We start from the raw sequence: 21933 nt of genomic DNA, 5'->3' as shown, positions 1-21933 counted from the left end.
AAGTACTTCCTGTTTCATGGATAATCAGTAGGTGGCGCTATGACACTGAGGAAATATTGACACATAGAGCTGTTCAGGCTTGTACTCTTATCATGTGACAGAAGTTTGGTAGTGATAGGACAATGCACAGTGGAATTATGAAAACATCGTGTCCTTTGGCGAAGGATGATCCTTCGCCAAACATCAATGTTTACATGGTTTGAGGAAATGTCACAATTCTGACCTTGATTCAATGACTTGACTGAGCTCATTTGAGCTGTATATCTTAAAGCAGCCAGGAGCAGTTCATCAAAGTATAAAACATGTCACTTCATGTTGCCACCAGGGGGCGCTGTGATTTCAACCATAATTTCTGTGTAGATGTCATCAAGCCGGAACTCTTGTCTTGCATGTCTACTTTAGACTTGATTGGACCATATATGTTCGAGATACAGATGCCCGTGTTTTGATGGCGTGTAACCAAACTTTTAAGGCCACGCCACGGTCACACGGTGTGAAGGGGAAAAAATCCCTTAATCAGTTTTTATCTCAATCTTGTTGTGATGACACTCATCTGAATTTGAAGTTGATCTGATGAAAGCTCTACGACAAGTAAATCAAAGTAAAAATGTTGAATAGGGCCAAAATGGCCACTAAATCCAAAATGGCGGGCTTCCTGTTTAGTCTAGCATATCTATCCAAGAGACTTATTTGTTTGTTATGAAAAGACACATGCCCAAATCGATTTTTGTACATGTCGGCCAAGCGTAGTGCCGGGCTGCCCGTTAGGGGGCGCTAGTCAGTTATTTTGCCACGCCCATTCCTTAAAACCATATGAAAATCTTCAGGGGGGGGATGTTGTTGCACACATGTAGTTTGAGTGAGATAGAACCATGAACACTGAAGTTAAAGCAATTTCGTGTTTCACGGCGAGGTGATGAACTTTGATGCCACGCTATTAATATGGCGTTTGACGAAAAGTCACAGTTATCTTATGCCTTCATTATCAATGTCTTGAGACCCATTTGGTACAGTTTGACATGGTTGAGGTCAGTGGATGAGGAGGAATACATCCAAGTGTAAGACAAGCAAAAAACAAGACATTTCCTGGTGCCACCAGGGGGCGCTGTGATTTTAAGTCATTATTTCTGTGTAGATGTCATCAGGCCGGGACTCTTGTCTTACTTGTCTAGTTTGGACTTGATTGGACCATGTATGTTCGAGATACAGATGCACGTGTTTTGATGGCGTGGAATCAAATTTTGACTTCACGCCACGGTCACACGAAGTGACGGAAAAAAATTCCGTTGATCATTTTTTTTCTCAATCTTGTTGTGATGACACCCGTCTAATTTTTAAGTTGATCTGATGAAAGCTCTACGACAAGTACATTAAAGTAAAAATGTGGAATTTGGCCAAAATGGCCACTAAATCCAAAATGGCGGGCTTCCTGTTGCATTTTTCATAATGCTCCAATGGACTTTTTTCTATGATTAGTCACGTTACACCAGTGTCTAGATTTTGGGGAAAATCGCTTATGTGGAAACCTAGGGGCTGGTTCCAGGGGGCGCTGTTGAGCCATTTTGCCACGCCCAATTCAAATTACTCCAGAATACTAAATTGTCCGCAGACCTTGAATTTCCTGCAAAGTTTCACAACTTTTTGAGCATGTCTAGACCCTGAAAAAGCCCCCCGAAGGGAAATAATAATAATAATAAAAATCCTTACAATTTCAATAGGGCCTCTCACCTTTCGGTGCTCGGGCCCTAATAATAATAAGAAATATAGATCTGTTCAAGTAGGCGCTCTGATGTAGCGTGAGAAATTTTGTGTCAATTGGACAATGTTTCCGCAACTTAATTTTCACACTGATCAATAGGTGGCGCTATGATCCTGAACTAATATTCATATATGGAGCTGTTCTATTCAGGATTGTGATCATAGGTCAGTAGTTTGGAGCCGGTTGGATAATGCAGAGTGGATTAACAAAGTACTTCCTGTTTCCTGGCGAATCAGTAGGTGGCGCTATGACACTGAGGAAATATTGACACATAGAGCTGTTCAGGCTTGGACTCTGACCATGTGACAGAAGTTTGGTAGTGATAGGACAATGCACAGTGGAGTTATGATAACATCGTGTCCTTTGTCGAAGGAAAATCCTTCGCCGCACATCAATGTTTACACGGTTTGAGGAAACGTCACAATTCTGACCATGATCTAATGACTTGACTGATCTGATTTGAGCTGTATATTGTAAATCAGCCAGGAGCAGTTCATCAAAGTATAAAACATGTCACTTCCTGTAGCCACCAGGGGGCGCTGTAATTTCAAGTCATAATTTCTGTGTAGATGTCATCAGGATGGCACCCTTGTCTTACATGTCTAGTTTGGACTCGATTGGACAATGTATGTCCGAGATACAGAACCTCGTGTTTTGATGGCGTTTAATCAAACTCAAGACGCCACGCCACGGTCACACGGTGTGACGAAAGGTCAATCTCTTAATCACTTTTTATCTCCATCTTGTTGTGATGGCACTGATCTTAATTTGAAGTTAATCTGATGAAAGCCCTGGGACAAGTGCATCAAGTAAAAATGTGGAATTTGGAAAAAAAATGGCCACTTAATCCAAAATGGCGGCCTCCCTGTTTGGTCAAGCATACCTATCCAAGATATTTTTTTGTTTGTTATGAAACGACACATGTCCCGATAGATTTGTATAAATGTCGGCCATCGTAGTGCCGGGGTTGCCCTATAGGGGGCGCTGGTCAGTTTTTTTGCCACGCCCATTTCTTAAAACCATATGAATATCTTCAGGGGGGGGCTGTTGTTACACACATGTAGTTTGAGAGAGATAGAATCATGAACACTGAAGTTACAGCAATTTCGTGTTTCACGGCGAGTTGATGAACTTTAATGCCACGCCATTCATATGGCGTTTGACGAAAAGTCACGGTAATCTTATGTCTTCATTGTCAATGTCTTGGGACCCATTTGATACAGTTTGACATGGTTGAGGTCAGTGGATGAGGAGAAATTCATCCAAGTGTAAGACAAGCAAAAAACAAGACATTTCCTGTTGCCACCAGGGGGCGCTGCGGTTTTAAGTCATCATTTATGCATAGATGTCATCAGGCGGGGACTATTGTCTTACATGTCTAGTTTGGACTTGATTGGAACATGTATGTCCGAGATACAGATGCCCGTGTTTTGATGGCGTGTAACCAATTTTTAACGCCATGCCACGGTCACACGGTGTGATAAAAAAAAAATCCCTCAATCATTTTTTATCTCCATCTTGTTGTGATGACACTCATCTGAATTTGAAGTTGATCTGATGAAAGCCCTGGGACAAGTACGTAAAAGTAAAAATGTGGGATATTGCCAAAATGGCCACTAAAAGCAAAATGGCGGACTTCCTGTTGCGTTTTTCATAATGCTCCATGAGACTTTTTTTCATGACTGGTCACGATACACCTATATCCAGATTTTGATGAAAATCCGTTATGTGGAAACCTAGGGGCTGGTTCCAGGGGGCGCTGTAGAGCCATTTTGCCACGCCCAATTCCAATTACTCCAGAATACTAAAATATCCGCAGACCTTGAATTTCCTGCAAAGTTTCATAACTTTTTGAGCATGTCTAGACCCTGAAAAAGCCCCCCAAAGGGAAATAATAATAACTAGGGCTACGTTGTAGCACTAACGGGCCCGAGCACAGGCAATTTCAAGTCTGTTGCGGTCGGGGAAGAGAGAACGTTCGATGACCAAGCGCTCGTCTCAGCGTTGCATGCATTTGCGCACTGCTGCAAGATAAACGCTTCACTTCCTGTAGCCAGCAGGTGGCGCTATGATTTTAAGTCATGGTGTCTTTGTTGATGTCATCAGGTCGCGCTTCTTGTCTTACATGTGTAGTTTGAACTCGATTGGACCAAATATGTCCAAGATACAGAAGCTTGTGTTTTGATGGCGTTTAGTCACATTTTGACGCCTCGCCACGGTCACACGGTGTGGCGAAAAATTGATCTTTCAATAACTTTAGATCTCCATCTTGTTGTGATGACACTCGTCTAAATTTTCAGTTGATCTGATGAAAGCTCTCCAAGAAGTACTTGAAAATAAAAAACATGGAATATGGTCCAAATCGAAAATGGCGGGGTTCCTGTTGCGTTTTTCAAATTGCTCCGAGCGCGTTTTTTGTGCATCTGGTGATGATACACAACTGTCTTCAATTTCGTGAGGATCAGTGAATTCTAAATGAGGTGTTTCTCCATAAATGAGGGGAAGCTCTGTTGGTGGCGCTGTTGAGCCATTTTGCCACGCCCATTCTTTAAAACCATCTGAATATCTTCAAGGGAGGGGGGCTGATGATACACACATGTAGTTTGAGGGAGATGGACCCATGAACACGGAAGTTAAAGCGTTTTCGTGTGTCATGGCGAGCTGATGTGACGCCCCGCCACAGTCAGACAGTGTGACGAAAAGTTGTTTCTTTGATAACTTTAGATCTCCATCTTGTTGTGATGACACTCGTCTAAATTTTCAGTTGATGTGATGAAAGCTGTACGAGAAGTATATCAAAGTAAAAGATTATGGAATATGACCAAAATGGCCACGAAATCGAAAATGGCGTGCTTCCTGTTGCGTTTTTCATATTGCTCCGAGCGCGTTTTTTGTGCATCTGGTGATGATACACAACTGTCTTCAATTTCGTGGGGATCAGTGAATGCTAAATGAGGTGTTTCTCCGTAAATGAGGGAAAGCACCATTGGTGGCGCTGTTGAGCCATTTTGCCACACCCATTTCCAAATACCCCAGAATACGTAAATTTTCACGAGGCCCATAATCTGCTCTATAGATGTTGAATGCATTCTGTAGTGAGAACACATTCAAGCACATGTCCTACACCTCCATGAGAGGGGGGAGGGGTGAGAAGGGGGAGGGATGAGAGGGGTGAAAGGGGGTGGGGTAAGATAGGGGCGGGGTGAGAGGGGGGCGGGGCCTTCAAAACAGGTTGATCTGAGGAGGTCTGTTTTAGACAGAGTATAAAGGTGCTGTTTTAAATTATCCTTGGGGTATTTTTACCAAAATATTTTACAGACATTTCATTAAGAACCCAAGGAACCATATCAACTGTGGTGAAATGGAAATAATATGTCCCCTTTAAAGCGAATATGTCCCCTTTAAAGCGTTTTCGTGTGTCATGGCGAGAAGATTTGACGCCCCGCCACAGTCAGACGGTGTGTCGAAAAGTTGTTTCTTTGATAACTTTAGATCTCCATCTTGTTGTGATGCCACCCGTCTAAATTTTAAATTGATGTGATGAAAGCTCTCCGACAAATAAATCAAAGCGCACGATGTACAAAAACAAGACATTTCCTGATGCCACCAGGGGGCGCTTTCCTTTTAAGTCATGATTTCTAGGTAGATGTCTTCCGGTCGCGACTCTTGTCTTATATGTGTAGTTTGGAGTCGATTGGACAAAATATGTCTAAGTTACAGAAGCTCGCTTATATTGGCGTTTAGTCGAACTTTGAGACCTCACCACGGTCACACGGTATGATGAAAAGTTTAAATATTGATAACTTTAGATCTTCATCTTGTTTTGTAGAGTCTCATCTAATTTTTAAGTTGATCTGATGAAAGCTCTCCGAGTAGTACATAAAAACATAACACGTCTTAAAAACAAGACATTTCCTGTTGCCACCAGGGGGCGCTGTGATTGTAAGTCACAATTTCTGCAGTGATGTCTTCTGGTCGCGACTCTTGTCGTATGTGTCTAGTTTGGACTCAATTGGACAAACTATGTCTGAAATATGGAAGCTTGTGTTTTGATGGCGTTTCATCAAACTTTAACGCCACACCACGGTCAGACGGTTTTGCTAAAACGTAATCCTTCAATAACTTTAGATCTCCAATTTGTTGTGATGACGATCGTCTAAATTTGAAGTTGATCTGATGAAAGCTGTACGACAAGTACATCAAAGAAAAAATATGGAATATGACCAAAATGGCCACTAAAGTCAAACTGGCGGGCTTCCTGTTGCGTTATTCATAATGCACTGATGGACTTTTTTGTGCATCTAGTCATGATACACAATAGTCTTTGTTTTTTTTGAGGATCGGTGAATGCTAAATGAGGGGCTTTTCCGTAGGTGGCGCTCTTGAGCCATTTTGCCACGCCCTTTTCAAAATACTCCAGAATACGTAAATTTTCGCCGCCTTCGAATTTACAGCAAACTCCTACAACTTTTTGAGCACATTAAAGCCCTCAAAAAGCCAATTCATTTAAGCTAAGAAAAATAATAATAATAATAATAATAATAATCATTTCAATTTCAATAGGGCCTCCCACCGATTTCGGTGCTCGGGCCCTAACTAGGGCTACGTTGTAGCACTTGCGGGCCCGAGCACCCGCACGTTGAAGCCTGTTGCGGTCGGTGGAGAGAGCGATCGATGACCAAGCGCACATCATCGATCGAGCATGCACTTCTCCACGTTGCATGCGTTTTGCGCTCTGCGGCAGTAGGTTTGCCATTAGGTGGCGCCATCACTATTATTACACACAGACTTATAGATCTGTTCAAGTAGCCGCTCTGATGTAGCGTGAGCAGTTTCGTGTCAATTGGAAAATTTTACCACAATGTAATTTTCACACTGATCAGTAGGTGGCGCTATGACCCTGAACTAATGTTTATATATGGAGCTGTTCAGATCAGGATTGTGATCATAGGTCAGAAGTTTGGAGCCGGTTGGATAAGGCAGTGTGGATTAACAAAGTACTTCCTGTTTCATGGATAATCAGTAGGTGGCGCTATGACACTGAGGAAATATTGACACATAGAGCTGTTCAGGCTTGTACTCTTATCGTGTGACAGAAGTTTGGTAGTGATAGGACAATGCACAGTGGACTTATGAAAACATCGTGTCCTTTGGCGAAGGATGATCCTTCGCCGCACCTCAATGTTTAAATGGTTTGAGGAAATGTCACAATTCTGACCTTGATTCAATGACTTGACTGAGCTCATTTGAGCTGTATATCTTAAAGCAGTCAGGAGCAGTTCATCAAAGAATAAAACATGTCACTTCCTGTAGCCACCAGGGGGCGCTGTAATTTCAAGTCATAATTTCTGTGTAGATGTCATCAGGATGGCACCCTTGTCTTACATGTCTAGTTTGGACTCGATTGGACAATGTATGTCCGAGATACAGAACCTCGTGTTTTGATGGCGTTTAATCAAACTCAAGACGCCACGCCACGGTCACACGGTGTGACGAAAGGTCAATCTCTTAATCACTTTTTATCTCCATCTTGTTGTGATGGCACTGATCTTAATTTGAAGTTAATCTGATGAAAGCCCTGGGACAAGTGCATCAAGTAAAAATGTGGAATATGGAAAAAAAATGGCCACTTAATCCAAAATGGCGGCCTCCCTGTTTGGTCAAGCATACCTATCCAAGATATTTTTTTGTTTGTTATGAAACGACACATGTCCCGATAGATTTGTATAAATGTCGGCCATCGTAGTGCCGGGGTTGCCCTATAGGGGGCGCTGGTCAGTTTTTTTGCCACGCCCATTTCTTAAAACCATATGAATATCTTCAGGGGGGGGCTGTTGTTACACACATGTAGTTTGAGAGAGATAGAATCATGAACACTGAAGTTACAGCAATTTCGTGTTTCACGGCGAGTTGATGAACTTTAATGCCACGCCATTCATATGGCGTTTGACGAAAAGTCACGGTAATCTTATGTCTTCATTGTCAATGTCTTGGGACCCATTTGATACAGTTTGACATGGTTGAGGTCAGTGGATGAGGAGAAATTCATCCAAGTGTAAGACAAGCAAAAAACAAGACATTTCCTGTTGCCACCAGGGGGCGCTGCGGTTTTAAGTCATCATTTATGCATAGATGTCATCAGGCGGGGACTATTGTCTTACATGTCTAGTTTGGACTTGATTGGAACATGTATGTCCGAGATACAGATGCCCGTGTTTTGATGGCGTGTAACCAATTTTTAACGCCATGCCACGGTCACACGGTGTGATAAAAAAAAAATCCCTCAATCATTTTTTATCTCCATCTTGTTGTGATGACACTCATCTGAATTTGAAGTTGATCTGATGAAAGCCCTTGGACAAGTACGTAAAAGTAAAAATGTGGGATATTGCCAAAATGGCCACTAAAAGCAAAATGGCGGACTTCCTGTTGCGTTTTTCATAATGCTCCATGAGACTTTTTTTCATGACTGGTCACGATACACCTATATCCAGATTTTGATGAAAATCCGTTATGTGGAAACCTAGGGGCTGGTTCCAGGGGGCGCTGTAGAGCCATTTTGCCACGCCCAATTCCAATTACTCCAGAATACTAAAATATCCGCAGACCTTGAATTTCCTGCAAAGTTTCATAACTTTTTGAGCATGTCTAGACCCTGAAAAAGCCCCCCAAAGGGAAATAATAATAACTAGGGCTACGTTGTAGCACTTGCGGGCCCGAGCACCCGCACGTTGAAGCCTGTTGCGGTCGGTGGAGAGAGCGATCGATGACCAAGCGCACATCATCGATCGTGCAAGCACTTCTCCACGTTGCATGCGTTTTGCGCTCTGCGGCAGTAGGTTTGCCAGTAGGTGGCGCCATCACTATTATTACGCACAGACATATAGATCTGTTCAAGTAGGCGCTCTGATGTAGCGTGAGAAATTTTGTGTCAATTGGACAATGTTTCCGCAACTTAATTTTCACACTGATCAATAGGTGGCGCTATGATCCTGAACTAATATTCATATATGGAGCTGTTCTATTCAGGATTGTGATCATAGGTCAGTAGTTTGGAGCCGGTTGGATAATGCAGAGTGGATTAACAAAGTACTTCCTGTTTCCTGGCGAATCAGTAGGTGGCGCTATGACACTGAGGAAATATTGACACATAGAGCTGTTCAGGCTTGGACTCTGACCATGTGACAGAAGTTTTGTAGTGATAGGACAATGCACAGTGGAGTTATGATAACATCGTGTCCTTTGGCGAAGGAAAATCCTTCGCCGCACATCAATGGTTACACGGTTTGAGGAAACGTCACAATTCTGACCATGATCTAATGACTTGACTGATCTGATTTGAGCTGTATATTGTAAATCAGCCAGGAGCAGTTCATCAAAGTATAAAACATGTCACTTCCTGTAGCCACCAGGGGGCGCTGTAATTTCAAGTCATAATTTCTGTGTAGATGTCATCAGGATGGCACCCTTGTCTTACATGTCTAGTTTGGACTCGATTGGACAATGTATGTCCGAGATACAGAACCTCGTGTTTTGATGGCGTTTAATCAAACTCAAGACGCCACGCCACGGTCACACGGTGTGATGAAAGGTCAATCTCTTAATCACTTTTTATCTCCATCTTGTTGTGATGGCACTGATCTTAATTTGAAGTTAATCTGATGAAAGCCCTGGGACAAGTGCATCAAGTAAAAATGTGGAATATGGAAAAAAAATGGCCACTTAATCCAAAATGGCGGCCTCCCTGTTTGGTCAAGCATACCTATCCAAGATATTTTTTTGTTTGTTATGAAACGACACATGTCCCGATAGATTTGTATAAATGTCGGCCATCGTAGTGCCGGGGTTGCCCTATAGGGGGCGCTGGTCAGTTTTTTTGCCACGCCCATTTCTTAAAACCATATGAATATCTTCAGGGGGGGGCTGTTGTTACACACATGTAGTTTGAGAGAGATAGAATCATGAACACTGAAGTTACAGCAATTTCGTGTTTCACGGCGAGTTGATGAACTTTAATGCCACGCCATTCATATGGCGTTTGACGAAAAGTCACGGTAATCTTATGTCTTCATTGTCAATGTCTTGGGACCCATTTGATACAGTTTGACATGGTTGAGGTCAGTGGATGAGGAGAAATTCATCCAAGTGTAAGACAAGCAAAAAACAAGACATTTCCTGTTGCCACCAGGGGGCGCTGCGGTTTTAAGTCATCATTTATGCATAGATGTCATCAGGCGGGGACTATTGTCTTACATGTCTAGTTTGGACTTGATTGGAACATGTATGTCCGAGATACAGATGCCCGTGTTTTGATGGCGTGTAACCAATTTTTAACGCCATGCCACGGTCACACGGTGTGATAAAAAAAAAATCCCTCAATCATTTTTTATCTCCATCTTGTTGTGATGACACTCATCTGAATTTGAAGTTGATCTGATGAAAGCCCTGGGACAAGTACGTAAAAGTAAAAATGTGGGATATTGCCAAAATGGCCACTAAAAGCAAAATGGCGGACTTCCTGTTGCGTTTTTCATAATGCTCCATGAGACTTTTTTTCATGACTGGTCACGATACACCTATATCCAGATTTTGATGAAAATCCGTTATGTGGAAACCTAGGGGCTGGTTCCAGGGGGCGCTGTAGAGCCATTTTGCCACGCCCAATTCCAATTACTCCAGAATACTAAAATATCCGCAGACCTTGAATTTCCTGCAAAGTTTCATAACTTTTTGAGCATGTCTAGACCCTGAAAAAGCCCCCCAAAGGGAAATAATAATAATAATAATAATAATAATAATAATAATAATAATAATAAAAATCCTTACAGATTCAATAGGGCCTCTCACCATTCGGTGCTCGGGCCCTAATAATAATAATAATAATAATAATAATAATAATAATAATAATAATAATAATAATAATAAAAATCCTTACAGATTCAATAGGGCCTCTCACCATTCGGTGCTCGGGCCCTAATAATAATAATAATAATAATAAAAATCCTTACAGATTCAATAGGGCCTCTCACCATTCGGTGCTCGGGCCCTAATAATGCCTACAATTTCAATAGGGCCTCTCACCATTCGGTGCTCGGGCCCTAATAATAATAATAATAAAAATCCTTACAGATTCAATAGGGCCTCTCACCATTCGGTGCTCGGGCCCTAATAATCCCTCTCTGCAATCTTTTCTCCTCTCAAAGCTCACAATTGTAGAACATGACCTTATAAATGTACTATGTACAGTGTCCTAATTTTAGCTTACATATTTTCTGTGTTTTAGTAAGGGTCCTGAGAGCAGGTTGGTAACCATGACAACAGCAAAAAATATATATATCAAATACTGCAAGATACAAGAAGATCATAGCATGTGTTTGCTAAAACTAGACATTCAATAGACACAAATCCAACCCACCCACACACACATCCTCTAACACAGTCACTTCTTCACTCACAAACCCTCCCACACACAGAAAGTCTTACCTCCCAGCGTTGATGAGCCCAATGTCTTGTCCAGAGCAGATATCCTCCAGAATGAAGGCTTCATCACAGGTGGACATGTTAATGTGGGTCAAGTTGGGTTTGCACACATCCAGCCAGTAGGGTGTGTGCTGACCAGTGGAAAGCTGGAGAATGTCAGTTATAAGTGCTGTCACACACAGGCCGAAGATATGGACTCCTTGGAAAATAATACATTTATTACAATTATTGTTGACAGTTATATTAATGTCAGTGTTTCATGCGTTTATTTCTGGTTCTGTGGTTTGTTGTTAAAAACATGCATGTGTGTATAATGAGTCCTCCCACCTATGAAGCGTACAGCTCTGCGAATGTAGGAGTTGAAATTACAGCCTGCAGCGTTGATATTGGCCTCAGTCTGTGTGGCTGACGACTTTCTGGACAGATAGCAGTACAGAATGGCCTCTCCTATCAGGATCTAAATACAGACAGACACAGAGAGGATTGATGACAATGCACATCTTTGTCACCAGATACATTAACCTCACTGCAATATATTAGTGTATTTACTCTTGCATCCTGTTGCGGCTACAAACGTTATACAGACTAGTGCAGTGCCTGTTCTAATCATGCCAGACAGGCAGACAGACAGGCATTTCTAGAATTATTAGACATATGACATGCTCTTAACAATCTCTATTTTATCTCCTCTATCCATATTATAGACATGTGAAATATAATTTTAATAATGACTGCCTCTTTCATACGCTGCAAAGTGGAGCAAACTAAGGAAAACTTGGCATGTGTGGTGTATGGTATATATATACGTTTAAAGGATTAACTTAACTGGTGGTACATTTTCATACATTGCATGTCAGCTATTTCTCTCCACAGTCGCCATGCTGCTCGTTGTGGGGTTTTCTATAACATTGTAAAGTCTCATCCTAACTATGTAATGTGCCTTGAGACAATGTTTTGATTTGGCTTCATATGACTAAAACACTATTGAACTGAAATAAATGGAACTGAATCACCTGGCTAATACCGTTCATATGGTGAATGGTGGTGGTATTGTCATGCAAGTGTGTTCCCTAGATAAACGGAGATTCTTAAAGAATAGTTGCTCCAGAGGGCACATACACAATTTTAAACTTTTCAAACATGACTAAGACCAAAAGTACAAAATCAAGATAACACTGGAGTGTTTTCAGAACAAGTCTCAGACTGGCCGAGCCTATAGACCATCTGTGGAGAGACCTGATAGATAAGGTAACTTTTATGTAGACAGGGTATAAACCCATTGAGAGCAGAGCTCTCGTTTACAATGGTGCCCTGCATTTACATAAACAAGTAAAAATTACAATACAGAGGAGAAAAATGTCTTAAAAAAGAGATAAGATAGCTACATCAAGAAAAACAGGAGCATTCGTCAACTAAAACTTCCTTTAACAAAAACTTAAACTGTTTCTAAGGGTAAAACACGATCTAGACTGAATGAATCCTGAAGTTTATTCCAACTACGAGGAGCGTGGTATCTGAATGAAGTTTACCCAGTTCCATGTGCATGAAGGGTTTGTCAAGGGTGATGTGTTGTTGAGAACAAGTGTGTTGATCCATATTTTTACGCTACTTTCTGCTACAAGGTAAATGATTGGTCCGATAACTGTCTCCTCTAATAAACCTTATGGAACTGTGAAGCATCCAGGGGCTTGAGAGTATGTGTAGCAGCATGCATGTCAAACACATCTGTGTAGTCTAGCACTGATCAAAATGTTGCCTTCACAATCTGCAATCTATTTGTTAAACTAAAACACTGACATTTCTTTTAACAAAAAAATTAACATGATTACATTGTTCATGATCAAAATGTTACATTTCCCTCACAATATGTTTCCACTGTTTTCACTGTAATCATTAGTCATTGAGTGAAGATTGATGGGCAGCTCGCCGACCTGTGTGCAACACTTTAAACAAGACTAGAAGCTAGACCACAGTACAGAGCTACACACCATAGAGGTCTTCACAATGGAGCAGATTTGGACAGAATGCTTCTAGGAACTTTTGACCAATAAAGACATTTCAAGCCTCACCTGGAACCCCAGGTCCGGCTGTACGCCTGTTTGTTGTTTTCACTGGCTAGCATTGTTGTGTTTGTACACTATCTGTGCTGCATGTAAATAAACTTTTCACTCAACATGTAGGGGAGAGCGGGGTAATGTGATACATCGGGTAATGTGAGACACCCCCTGTATCTAGGCAACGGTAGGGGAGAGCGGGGTAATGTGGGACATTTTTTACATTTGCTCCCCTCTAGGCGAGCTAAAATGATATATCAGTCAAATTTACACATTTCCAATTGATTCAGGATGTTTTCTAGCAATGGAAATGATCAGAATGTCATCAGGACAAAGGGCAGTGAAAATATGATTGTTTTAAAAAAAGTGGTCTTGTGTCCCACTTTCCCCCGGCTTCGGGTAAAGTGGTCCACTTCCTTTTAGCACTTTAAAACTACCATAACAACACAGTTAAAATCCTGACAGCTAGATTGACAACCACTAATATCGGACTAGTAACAGAATCATGGGCATTGGTCAATTAAGCACATTTATGATTATTATGATTCATGTGATCTCTTGCACACCCTAGCTTACCTGCACGTTGTTTCTCTGTCCAATTGGCAGGGACAGGGATATTGATTTTCTCTGCGTATTCAAATGCCAGTTCACGGCACTTAACTGGAGCAAGGCCATGGAACTGGTCAGCTAGTTGTTTCAAGTGTTTGGCAAGCTCCTCCTCCATCTCATCTGTGAATATTCTCTTTGCCTCAGCTACTGCACCCCAGGCTACTGATTTTACTTTCCCTTTCTCTTTTTTCTTTATGAATCTTGTAAATATTTCTATCCCTTCCAGCTTTTCTTAAGGACTTCTTTCCTTGCATGACCTCAGCGGCTGCACTCTCCATCTCTGCGAGGGGTGTTTGGCCCCAGGTTGTCTTCCTGGTGTATAGTTTCTTGGCATGATGGCTTTTCTACAATGTTTATGATATTAAAAATGAAACATATATAATGTAATATAACACTAAAATATGTTTAAGACTAAATTTAACTTGTGCTTCATGGTGGGGTAAAGTGAGACACTGTCTCACTTTACCCCAAAGCATTTGTCCCACTTAACCCCACAGCCACCGTTTTAGAAAAAACAACATCTCTTAGCAATTCAGGCTAATCTTCAGCAACATAATGGTCACATGACCACAAATGTCATCCGTTGCCTAGATACACATTACCCGATGTCCCACATTACCCCTCTCCCCGTCACATTTTTGGTCATGTGACCATTATGTTTTCAAGCCCCTCCCATTCCCCTCTTGCCATGAAGGAGAGGTTGGTGCTGGTGCTGTGGTAATTATGTTTTTTTGCATGTAAATGTAAATTTTCTTGCTTTGAACTTACTCTACTGTTGTTTCAAAACAAATTGATTCAGGTAGAAAAACTTATATCATACATGTTGATGAACTTCCAACATTTAAATCAGCCAATCACGAGCGACTTTTCGTTACAAGGTTCTGTGGTTTCATCCAATGGTGGGGTAAGATCAGTGCTAGCCAGGGGTTTCACTGCTTTTCATATGACAATTAGATCACATCTACCCCCGCCCCCGCCACCAGAGGTTTGTTCTTGACAAACTATGACTCAGGCTCAAGGCCGATTTATAGATTTTTCGCAGGCGCGCAAGCACGCAAGACACGCTACGTGCCCCTTGCGTGCATCCGCCAATTTTTCTAACTATACGACAAAGCGACGCGAGCCTCACGCAGCCCGCAAGGCTGTGATTGGTCTGCTTACTACATCCCGTTCGGAGTCTAGTTTCCGGTTTCATGCCCCATAATACCGGCAGAAACCATGGAAGATTTAGAAGAACGCATATGGACCAAATAGAGCGTTTGGCAGAAGAGATCCGAAAGTATGACCACTTGTATAAACCGTCACTGACAGGCGGATTTGTCCGCCAGAAAAAGGCTACGAGGAGCCGCAGTGGCTATGTAAATAAACAGTCGAAGAAGAAGAAAGAAAGCGTCTCTAAGGTTGTCTTCGACAAAAGACGTTACTCCACCTAGTTTTCTGGCCGGGAATTGCTTTGTAATTCCCGGCCAGATCACAGGCTGTAATCAGTCGTTAGCTGCCGGGAATTAGGAATGTTTACGGGGCCGAAACTCTGTTTTTTCATGCAGTGGGAAGTTTACTTACAGTGGCGGTGGGAACAGCGAAGGCCAAACTGAAGAGCAGAGGCAGTGGGCAGACTTCCTGTCTGGGCAGGATGTAGGGCAGAGACAGACTGCGGTCATTACAACTGTACCCAGAATGCACCGGTTGGAAAATATCCGTCAGCTCCAAAAAGTAAAGACTGACAACAGAGGAGGCCAGGATAGGGAGCTGCAGTAAAGAATAAAGAACAATACAAAAAAACAAGATTAGAACAACAACACACCAACGGCACAACATCCAACCCAGTGCTGATTCAACAGTTGAGTTTCAGTATTGATAACAAAACAATACATTTTTCATAACGTAATAATAGGTAGAGGTGGACAGCACGAATAGAAGAGAAATTATTGTCAGATGAGGGCCCACGAGCCACATCTGGCTTCACATCAGACCTGCAAAATATGAAGAATTCTCTTTATATATTATAATTATATAATTTTTTTCTTCCTAGAGTGTTTCCTATACATTGATTAATTGGTGATGGCCTGCAACAACATCAACTTTGACAACAACATATTGAGTTTTTTTTACTATTTCAAATGGGTAGAATTTTATTGTAGAGCAGTTTCCGAATTTCACATTGAATCAAACATGATAATAGTTCTTTAGTTCTTTAACTCTGACTAATCCAGAGGAACATAGACTCAAAGGTGCGCATCCTGAGGAAGCACAGAGACGTGTGGACCAGAGGTATCAGCCAAACAGACAACCTAGAAATTTTAAAAGACGAGTTGGAAAATGGAACTAGTGTGATTAGTTATTTAATGATATATGTTCAACTGTTTCCAGGCAATGGCAGCTGAAGCAGCATGGGAGAGAGGAAGGTAAATGGTAAATGGTCTGTATTTATATATATGCTTATATATAAGTCTAGAAAAGCATATATATACGCATATATATACGCTTTTCTAGACTTGATGACCACTCAAAGCGATACAGTACAGTTTTGCCATTCACCCATTCTAGCACACATTCATAGAGAGCATCTTTGTACAGCACTTTATTCTATGACGGGCCATTCAGGGTTCAGTATCTTGCTCAAGGACACTTCGGCATGCAGATGGGGAAGACTGGGATCGAGCCGCCGGCTTTGTGGTTGGATGACAATCAGCCACAGCTGCCCTTAAGGTAAATGGTATATATTTATATAGCACATTTCTAGTCTTTATGTCCTCATTCATACAGTGCATCTATGAGCAGAACTTTGTCTATGACAGGTTACAAGGACACTTCAGCATGCGGACTAGAGAAAACTGGGATCAAACTGCAAACCTTCTGCTTAGAGGATGACCGCTCTAACCCCTGAGCCACAGGGACAGAAGCTACTGCAGAGAGAGTCAAAGTCAAAGTCAAAGTGAACTTTATTGTCATTCAGACCTTACAACAAGAAGTGCACAGCAGAATGAAATTGGGTTTCTCCTAGCTCCATGTGCATGTAGGATGTAAGGGCGGAAGACAGCAGCCCACAGAGGCAACAGGTGAGACTGACAGCAAATAACCCCCTCCCAATGGCTAAAAAATGTACATTTGATTGACAAAATTTTAAAAAGAAATGTTAGCATCCTTAAAGGCCTCCCTATTAAAACTAAAGTAAAATCCAATGATCCACTGTGTCAAATGCTTGTTGCATGTCAAGAATTACCATTCTACAACACCGGCCACTGTCAACTTCCTTTTAGATGTGATTGGTTATATGAATCATGCAAATCTCAACTGAATAACACCAAGGCCCAATCCCATTTCACCCCTTGGCCCCTTAGCCCATCCTCTTCGTTTTGCGCATTCACGTGTAGGGGTAGGCTGTCCCAAAACCTGTTGGGACAGAGGGGTATGGCCGAGGCGTAGGACTTTATAGCCCTCGAAACTGAAGTTTCTGAAGCTTGAGGGTGGGTCATGGGTCGCCTACTGGTTCGATCACTCCTTTAGTCAAACAGTACATTTCCCCTGATGGTTGTACTGACAGTGTATCATAGAAAAAGGTTGTATGAATGTGTGTGTCAATAAGACTGGAAATGAGCTATAGAAATACACTCAATGTATTACAGGCTTATTTAGTTTTATAATGTTTAAGCAGCGAACACCTCTGCAGCATCTCTTCCAAGCATCTGAACCTTCTCTATGTTTTTCCTGAAGTAAAACTTATTGGCCTCATCTAACATTCTTTGCACTTTTTTTCCGAGGGTATTGTATTTATTATGTAAAATGGGCACATTGTTTCCTTCTTTCTCTTTATTCATTTTTTCGATCATTTCTTTCATCATCTACGACAGAGTCCTCTGTTTAATCCTCGCCTATTTTAACTGAGCTCGAATCTGTATTTATCTGATACAAAAGATTCGCGGTAGTTGGACTGTGCACACTGATTCTAGTAGGTTCATTTATCAATTGTGGAGGACCAAGTATCTTAAAGAGGTTTTACAGTTTATTGTAATATGGACAATTTTCACTAAAAAAAATGTATATTAGTAGCCATCTTGGAGGATAACAAATTACTTCAGTTAAAAAAATCATAACAGGCATAGATATTTCAGGGCAGATCAGGGCAATCAGGTATATAGCACTGATCAGTATTGGTTTACTTTTAAGAAGAAAAATATAATTTACTTCTTCAAGGTCATTAGTTAATTAAAATCTTTTTGTTTAAGTCTATATTCACGTAATGATTTCAAGCTCAGTTAAGATCATGGGAAGTATTGTCAGACTACTGCATCTACCCAGTGCTTTTAATATAAAAAGTTTGATATATTATTTGATCGATACACTGTCCAGTGTCAGTGAAATATTCTGCCACAACAGGAATGCCACAATCAAATAAAAGCAGGGGTTTCTTTTCTTTTATTAACAATAAGGTAGAACTGTTACTGACAAATAGCTAACAACTCTTATTATCTATGTTGCTTTCACTGTTCGAAGGGGAGTAGACCTAATCAGAAAACAATAGGGGTAGGACAATATATTGATTCAGCAATATATTGTCATTGTTCCTCAAGAGATACAATTATCGATATGCTGGTGCCAAATATCAACATTAAGTTATAGTTGGACTTTGGTTGGTTCATAGCTATTTTACATTAGAATGACAGCACATGCTGACATTGACAGTGGTTTAAAGAGGTATAAAGAGGCACTGAGGTCAGACTTTTTTGTCTTGTTTCATCTCAGTTTGTGTCAAACTGACAACAAAGTGCAGTTAATAAATACACAACTCCTGCACATTACCTCTTCAGAGGCATTTTGTATTCTTCAGTAAGACAGATCCAATCATGTATCGTTATGTTATGTCTCGCAAAATATCAATTATAGCAGAATGCAATTGCGATGTTATAGTTATAGTGGGCCATGTATTGTATTGGAAAAATTAACTAAGAGTGGTTGAAACTTTTTGCAGACCTGCCTAAGACTCCATGACCTTAAATGTTTATGACCTGAAACCTGTTTGACCTTTCCATTACTTATTGACTGTCCAAAGAACCTAATGGAAATGTATTTAAATCATTTGTTACTGTGCTTTAGTTCCTGTCTAAACCTACCCTACAGAACCAGTCTGAACTGGCTCAGGAAAACTTCCTTGTCCTCCTGTATAAGACCCTTGTATTTGACTGTTCTCCATCTTCACTCTGAGATCCTTAGGAATTTTGGTGTGTTGATCCTTTCTGCAGAAAGCCCCTTATTAAATACACGTAGATAACTTTGTTGTTTCCAGCCTCTTGTATCTCCAGATTTCCATCACAGTATCATGTATTGTATAGTATCTCGAGTTACCCAACGATTCCCAGCTTTATTGTACATAATCATATATAGACGTCTCTGTTTCTGCCTGTCCACACTAAAACACTACCCTTGGGTTTTCAAACTAAACCAAATGTCTCAGTTTTGGGGCCTGGAAAACTCAGTATTCCTTATTATTCCTGACACTGCAGTGCTCCCACCACTAGCTAGATTTGTTGTTAGAACTGTGTGAAAACAATGTAATATATATATATATATATATATTTATATATAATATTTAGGCCACTGTACTGGACTGATTTACTGCCCCACAACAAGAGGCACATCTGCTAGAGAGTATTGCACACAGGTTTTAGTACAGTAATTTATACTACCTCATACATGCAGTTTCAGTGAACTGAATCCAGTCTGCAGTAGTGTAGTGAGCCTCATGTAGTAATGACATCATACTGTACCCTCCTTTAATCATCCAACGTGTACTATATAATGCATATCTGATTAAGCGAAAACATGATGATTATCATTTTACAGACGTATCAAACAAAGCCCAAGTGGCCACTGTGCACACACAGGAAACCAGGCTGCAGTGGTGATGTTTTTCTCCTCTTAACGTCTCTTTCCCTGAACACACAGATATAAAAATACATCCCATTCAGAGGGCTATGTTGCCTAGCAGCCAGTGAGTGGGTAGGATGGTGTGACAGCGCGTGAGATAGAAAATGTTGCAGCTCTCTCAAGAAGATAAAGGATGAACTAGTGGTAATTATGACAGATTCTGAATATTGTTCAGTGCAATAGCAATCATAGAAAAAATCCGCCCCATCTCCCATCACTAAGACATACTGATGTGCAATGTTGTCTCTTCAACAGACTGGAATCTGGAAAAATAGGCCAAGCTCAAACTAGCCTCAATCATGTGTTATGTTTATAGTTAACACAGCTTAATTAAAATAAAAAAGCATGAAATCAGCAAAAACTATGTGCCAACAGGCTTTTCCGACACAGTCAGTCATCCATAATTCATTGTGCCACACTGTGAAGCACTGCCTATAGCTTGGTGGGATGGTAGATGCAGCTGATTTGGACACGTAATAGCATTGAGCAGAAGGCAAGAAAACACTAACATTAAACCATTAAATCACACATCATCATATTCAGAGGATATAAGTGTGGATGATTTATGATAAATTAATCTGATTCTGTCATACATTTTAACATCTTTATACTACACAAACAGCTAGTAAACAAATTCCACAACTGACAATATGGACACTGTGAAAAAGGCAAATGGCCATTCTGTATATGACATCTCAATCAGTCTGATTTTAAAACACAACAGAAACTAGGAATGCTAAACGTTTGTTGAAGGTGGGTGAAGCGGTGTTATTCAACAGTAAAAAAATAAATCCACAACAATTTTGAGAACCAATTCATTGATTCAGTAAAATCTCAAACAAAAATGCCTTTCTCTAGTTCAAGCTTCTCAAGTGTGAGAATTTGTAGTTTTCTTGTACATGACAACTGAAGACATCATAGAAAGTTTCCACATTTCTCTAAAATTCACATACAAAATGATGAATAAATTATGTGAGAAAATAAGCACTGGATCAATGGACATGAAACATAATTGTTAGCTGCCGCCCTTTATAGGATAACCACACATTTAAAGAATGTCTCCTCAGTGTTACAATGTTATGTTCCCAACTGTCAGTTAAATATCTGATGTGATAGATAGGTAGGATAGGTTATCTCAAACAGTTGGTAGTTTTGTCTGTTCTGTGAGTGGGCAACAGTAGAAAACAACTTCACCGCCCCAGCTACATCTAATAGCACTACCACACATGAAGCATAATTTACAGGTTGCTGCTATCCACCTACTCTGACCTCATCATGTAACAAAATAGATGGAAAGCAATATAACAGGACTGATATGGTCCAGAGGATTAGTGGAGACTATGGTTATCAGGTAAGTTTTAATAGAATACCATCATCCTCTTCGGCAGCATTAAATATATATGCATGTTTATGGCTGCTGTTTTATTTACAATTTAACAAAGGGAGCAGGGATAGCAACTCTCCACTGTCCAATATCATGAGCTGTTTTAAGACATGAGCTGCGGGTAAAATCATGAGAATTGGCTACGCAGTTTACTATTTACAGATACACAACGCAGCAGGAGGTTCTCTCCATGCACGCGTTCACAAAAGCATCAAATCTCCTCGGCGAGAGGAGGTGCAGCCTGGTGCAGCAGGCAGAGGCAGGAAGTGATGTATTAATACTGCTGCAGAGATCATGTGATTCTCTTTACAACACTCTTACTACCACAAACTCTCTAGATATCTTCGTAGGTGTCTTCCACTTGTATGCCTCCGCCTTTCAACAGGAGATATTTGTTTTCTTTAATTTCTTTTCAATTTGAGTCTGTCGCGTTTAACAAGTGTCATCAACTCGCTCACGGTGAATCCTGTTGTGCTCTCACATCGTATTCTGGGGAACTAGAACCAATCTTAGATTACTTTGGTTGAGAGGTGGGGTACACCCTGTATAGGTCGCCAGTGTAGAGTAGGGCCAACATCCTGAGACAAACAACCTTTTTAACTAACATTCACACCTATGGTCAAATTACAATCTCCAATCAACCTAACCCAAATTTGTACATGTTTTTAGACTGTGGGAGGAAGCAGGAGTATCTGTTGAATATCGGGGAGATCATGTAAACT

At 40.9% G+C, this 21933-nt stretch overlaps 1 protein-coding gene and 1 long non-coding RNA gene across 3 annotated transcripts in view; one reads left to right on the top strand and one right to left on the bottom strand.

Moving 5' to 3' along the window:
• The window catches only part of LOC128455169 (uncharacterized), a 39494-nt gene extending 20323 nt beyond the window's left edge, over positions 1–19171 (top strand). The window contains exons 2-4 of one of the 2 annotated variants that reach the window (XR_008341685.1): positions 16273–16307; positions 16507–16611; positions 16701–19171. This is a non-coding gene — a long non-coding RNA (uncharacterized LOC128455169). Of the gene's footprint in view, positions 1–16272; positions 16315–16479; positions 16612–16700 lie in introns of both variants that reach the window. The other variant, XR_008341684.1, reaches the window with a different exon arrangement.
• plppr4a (phospholipid phosphatase related 4a) overlaps positions 1–21933 on the bottom strand; it is a 79949-nt gene that overhangs the window by 54165 nt on the left and 3851 nt on the right. Inside the window, exons 2-4 of the mRNA XM_053438847.1 lie at positions 15466–15651; positions 11567–11696; positions 11243–11438 (exon numbers count right to left, since the gene is read on the bottom strand). Coding sequence (XP_053294822.1) covers positions 11243–11438; positions 11567–11696; positions 15466–15651 — 512 coding nt within the window. The remainder of the gene's footprint in view (positions 1–11242; positions 11439–11566; positions 11697–15465; positions 15652–21933) is intronic.

The sequence above is a fragment of the Pleuronectes platessa genome, chromosome 13 (genome assembly GCF_947347685.1).
Source record: "Pleuronectes platessa chromosome 13, fPlePla1.1, whole genome shotgun sequence".
Lineage (NCBI taxonomy): Eukaryota > Metazoa > Chordata > Actinopteri > Pleuronectiformes > Pleuronectidae > Pleuronectes > Pleuronectes platessa.
Note: the sequence above shows the minus strand (reverse complement) of the source record. Positions and strands in the feature narration are given on the sequence as shown.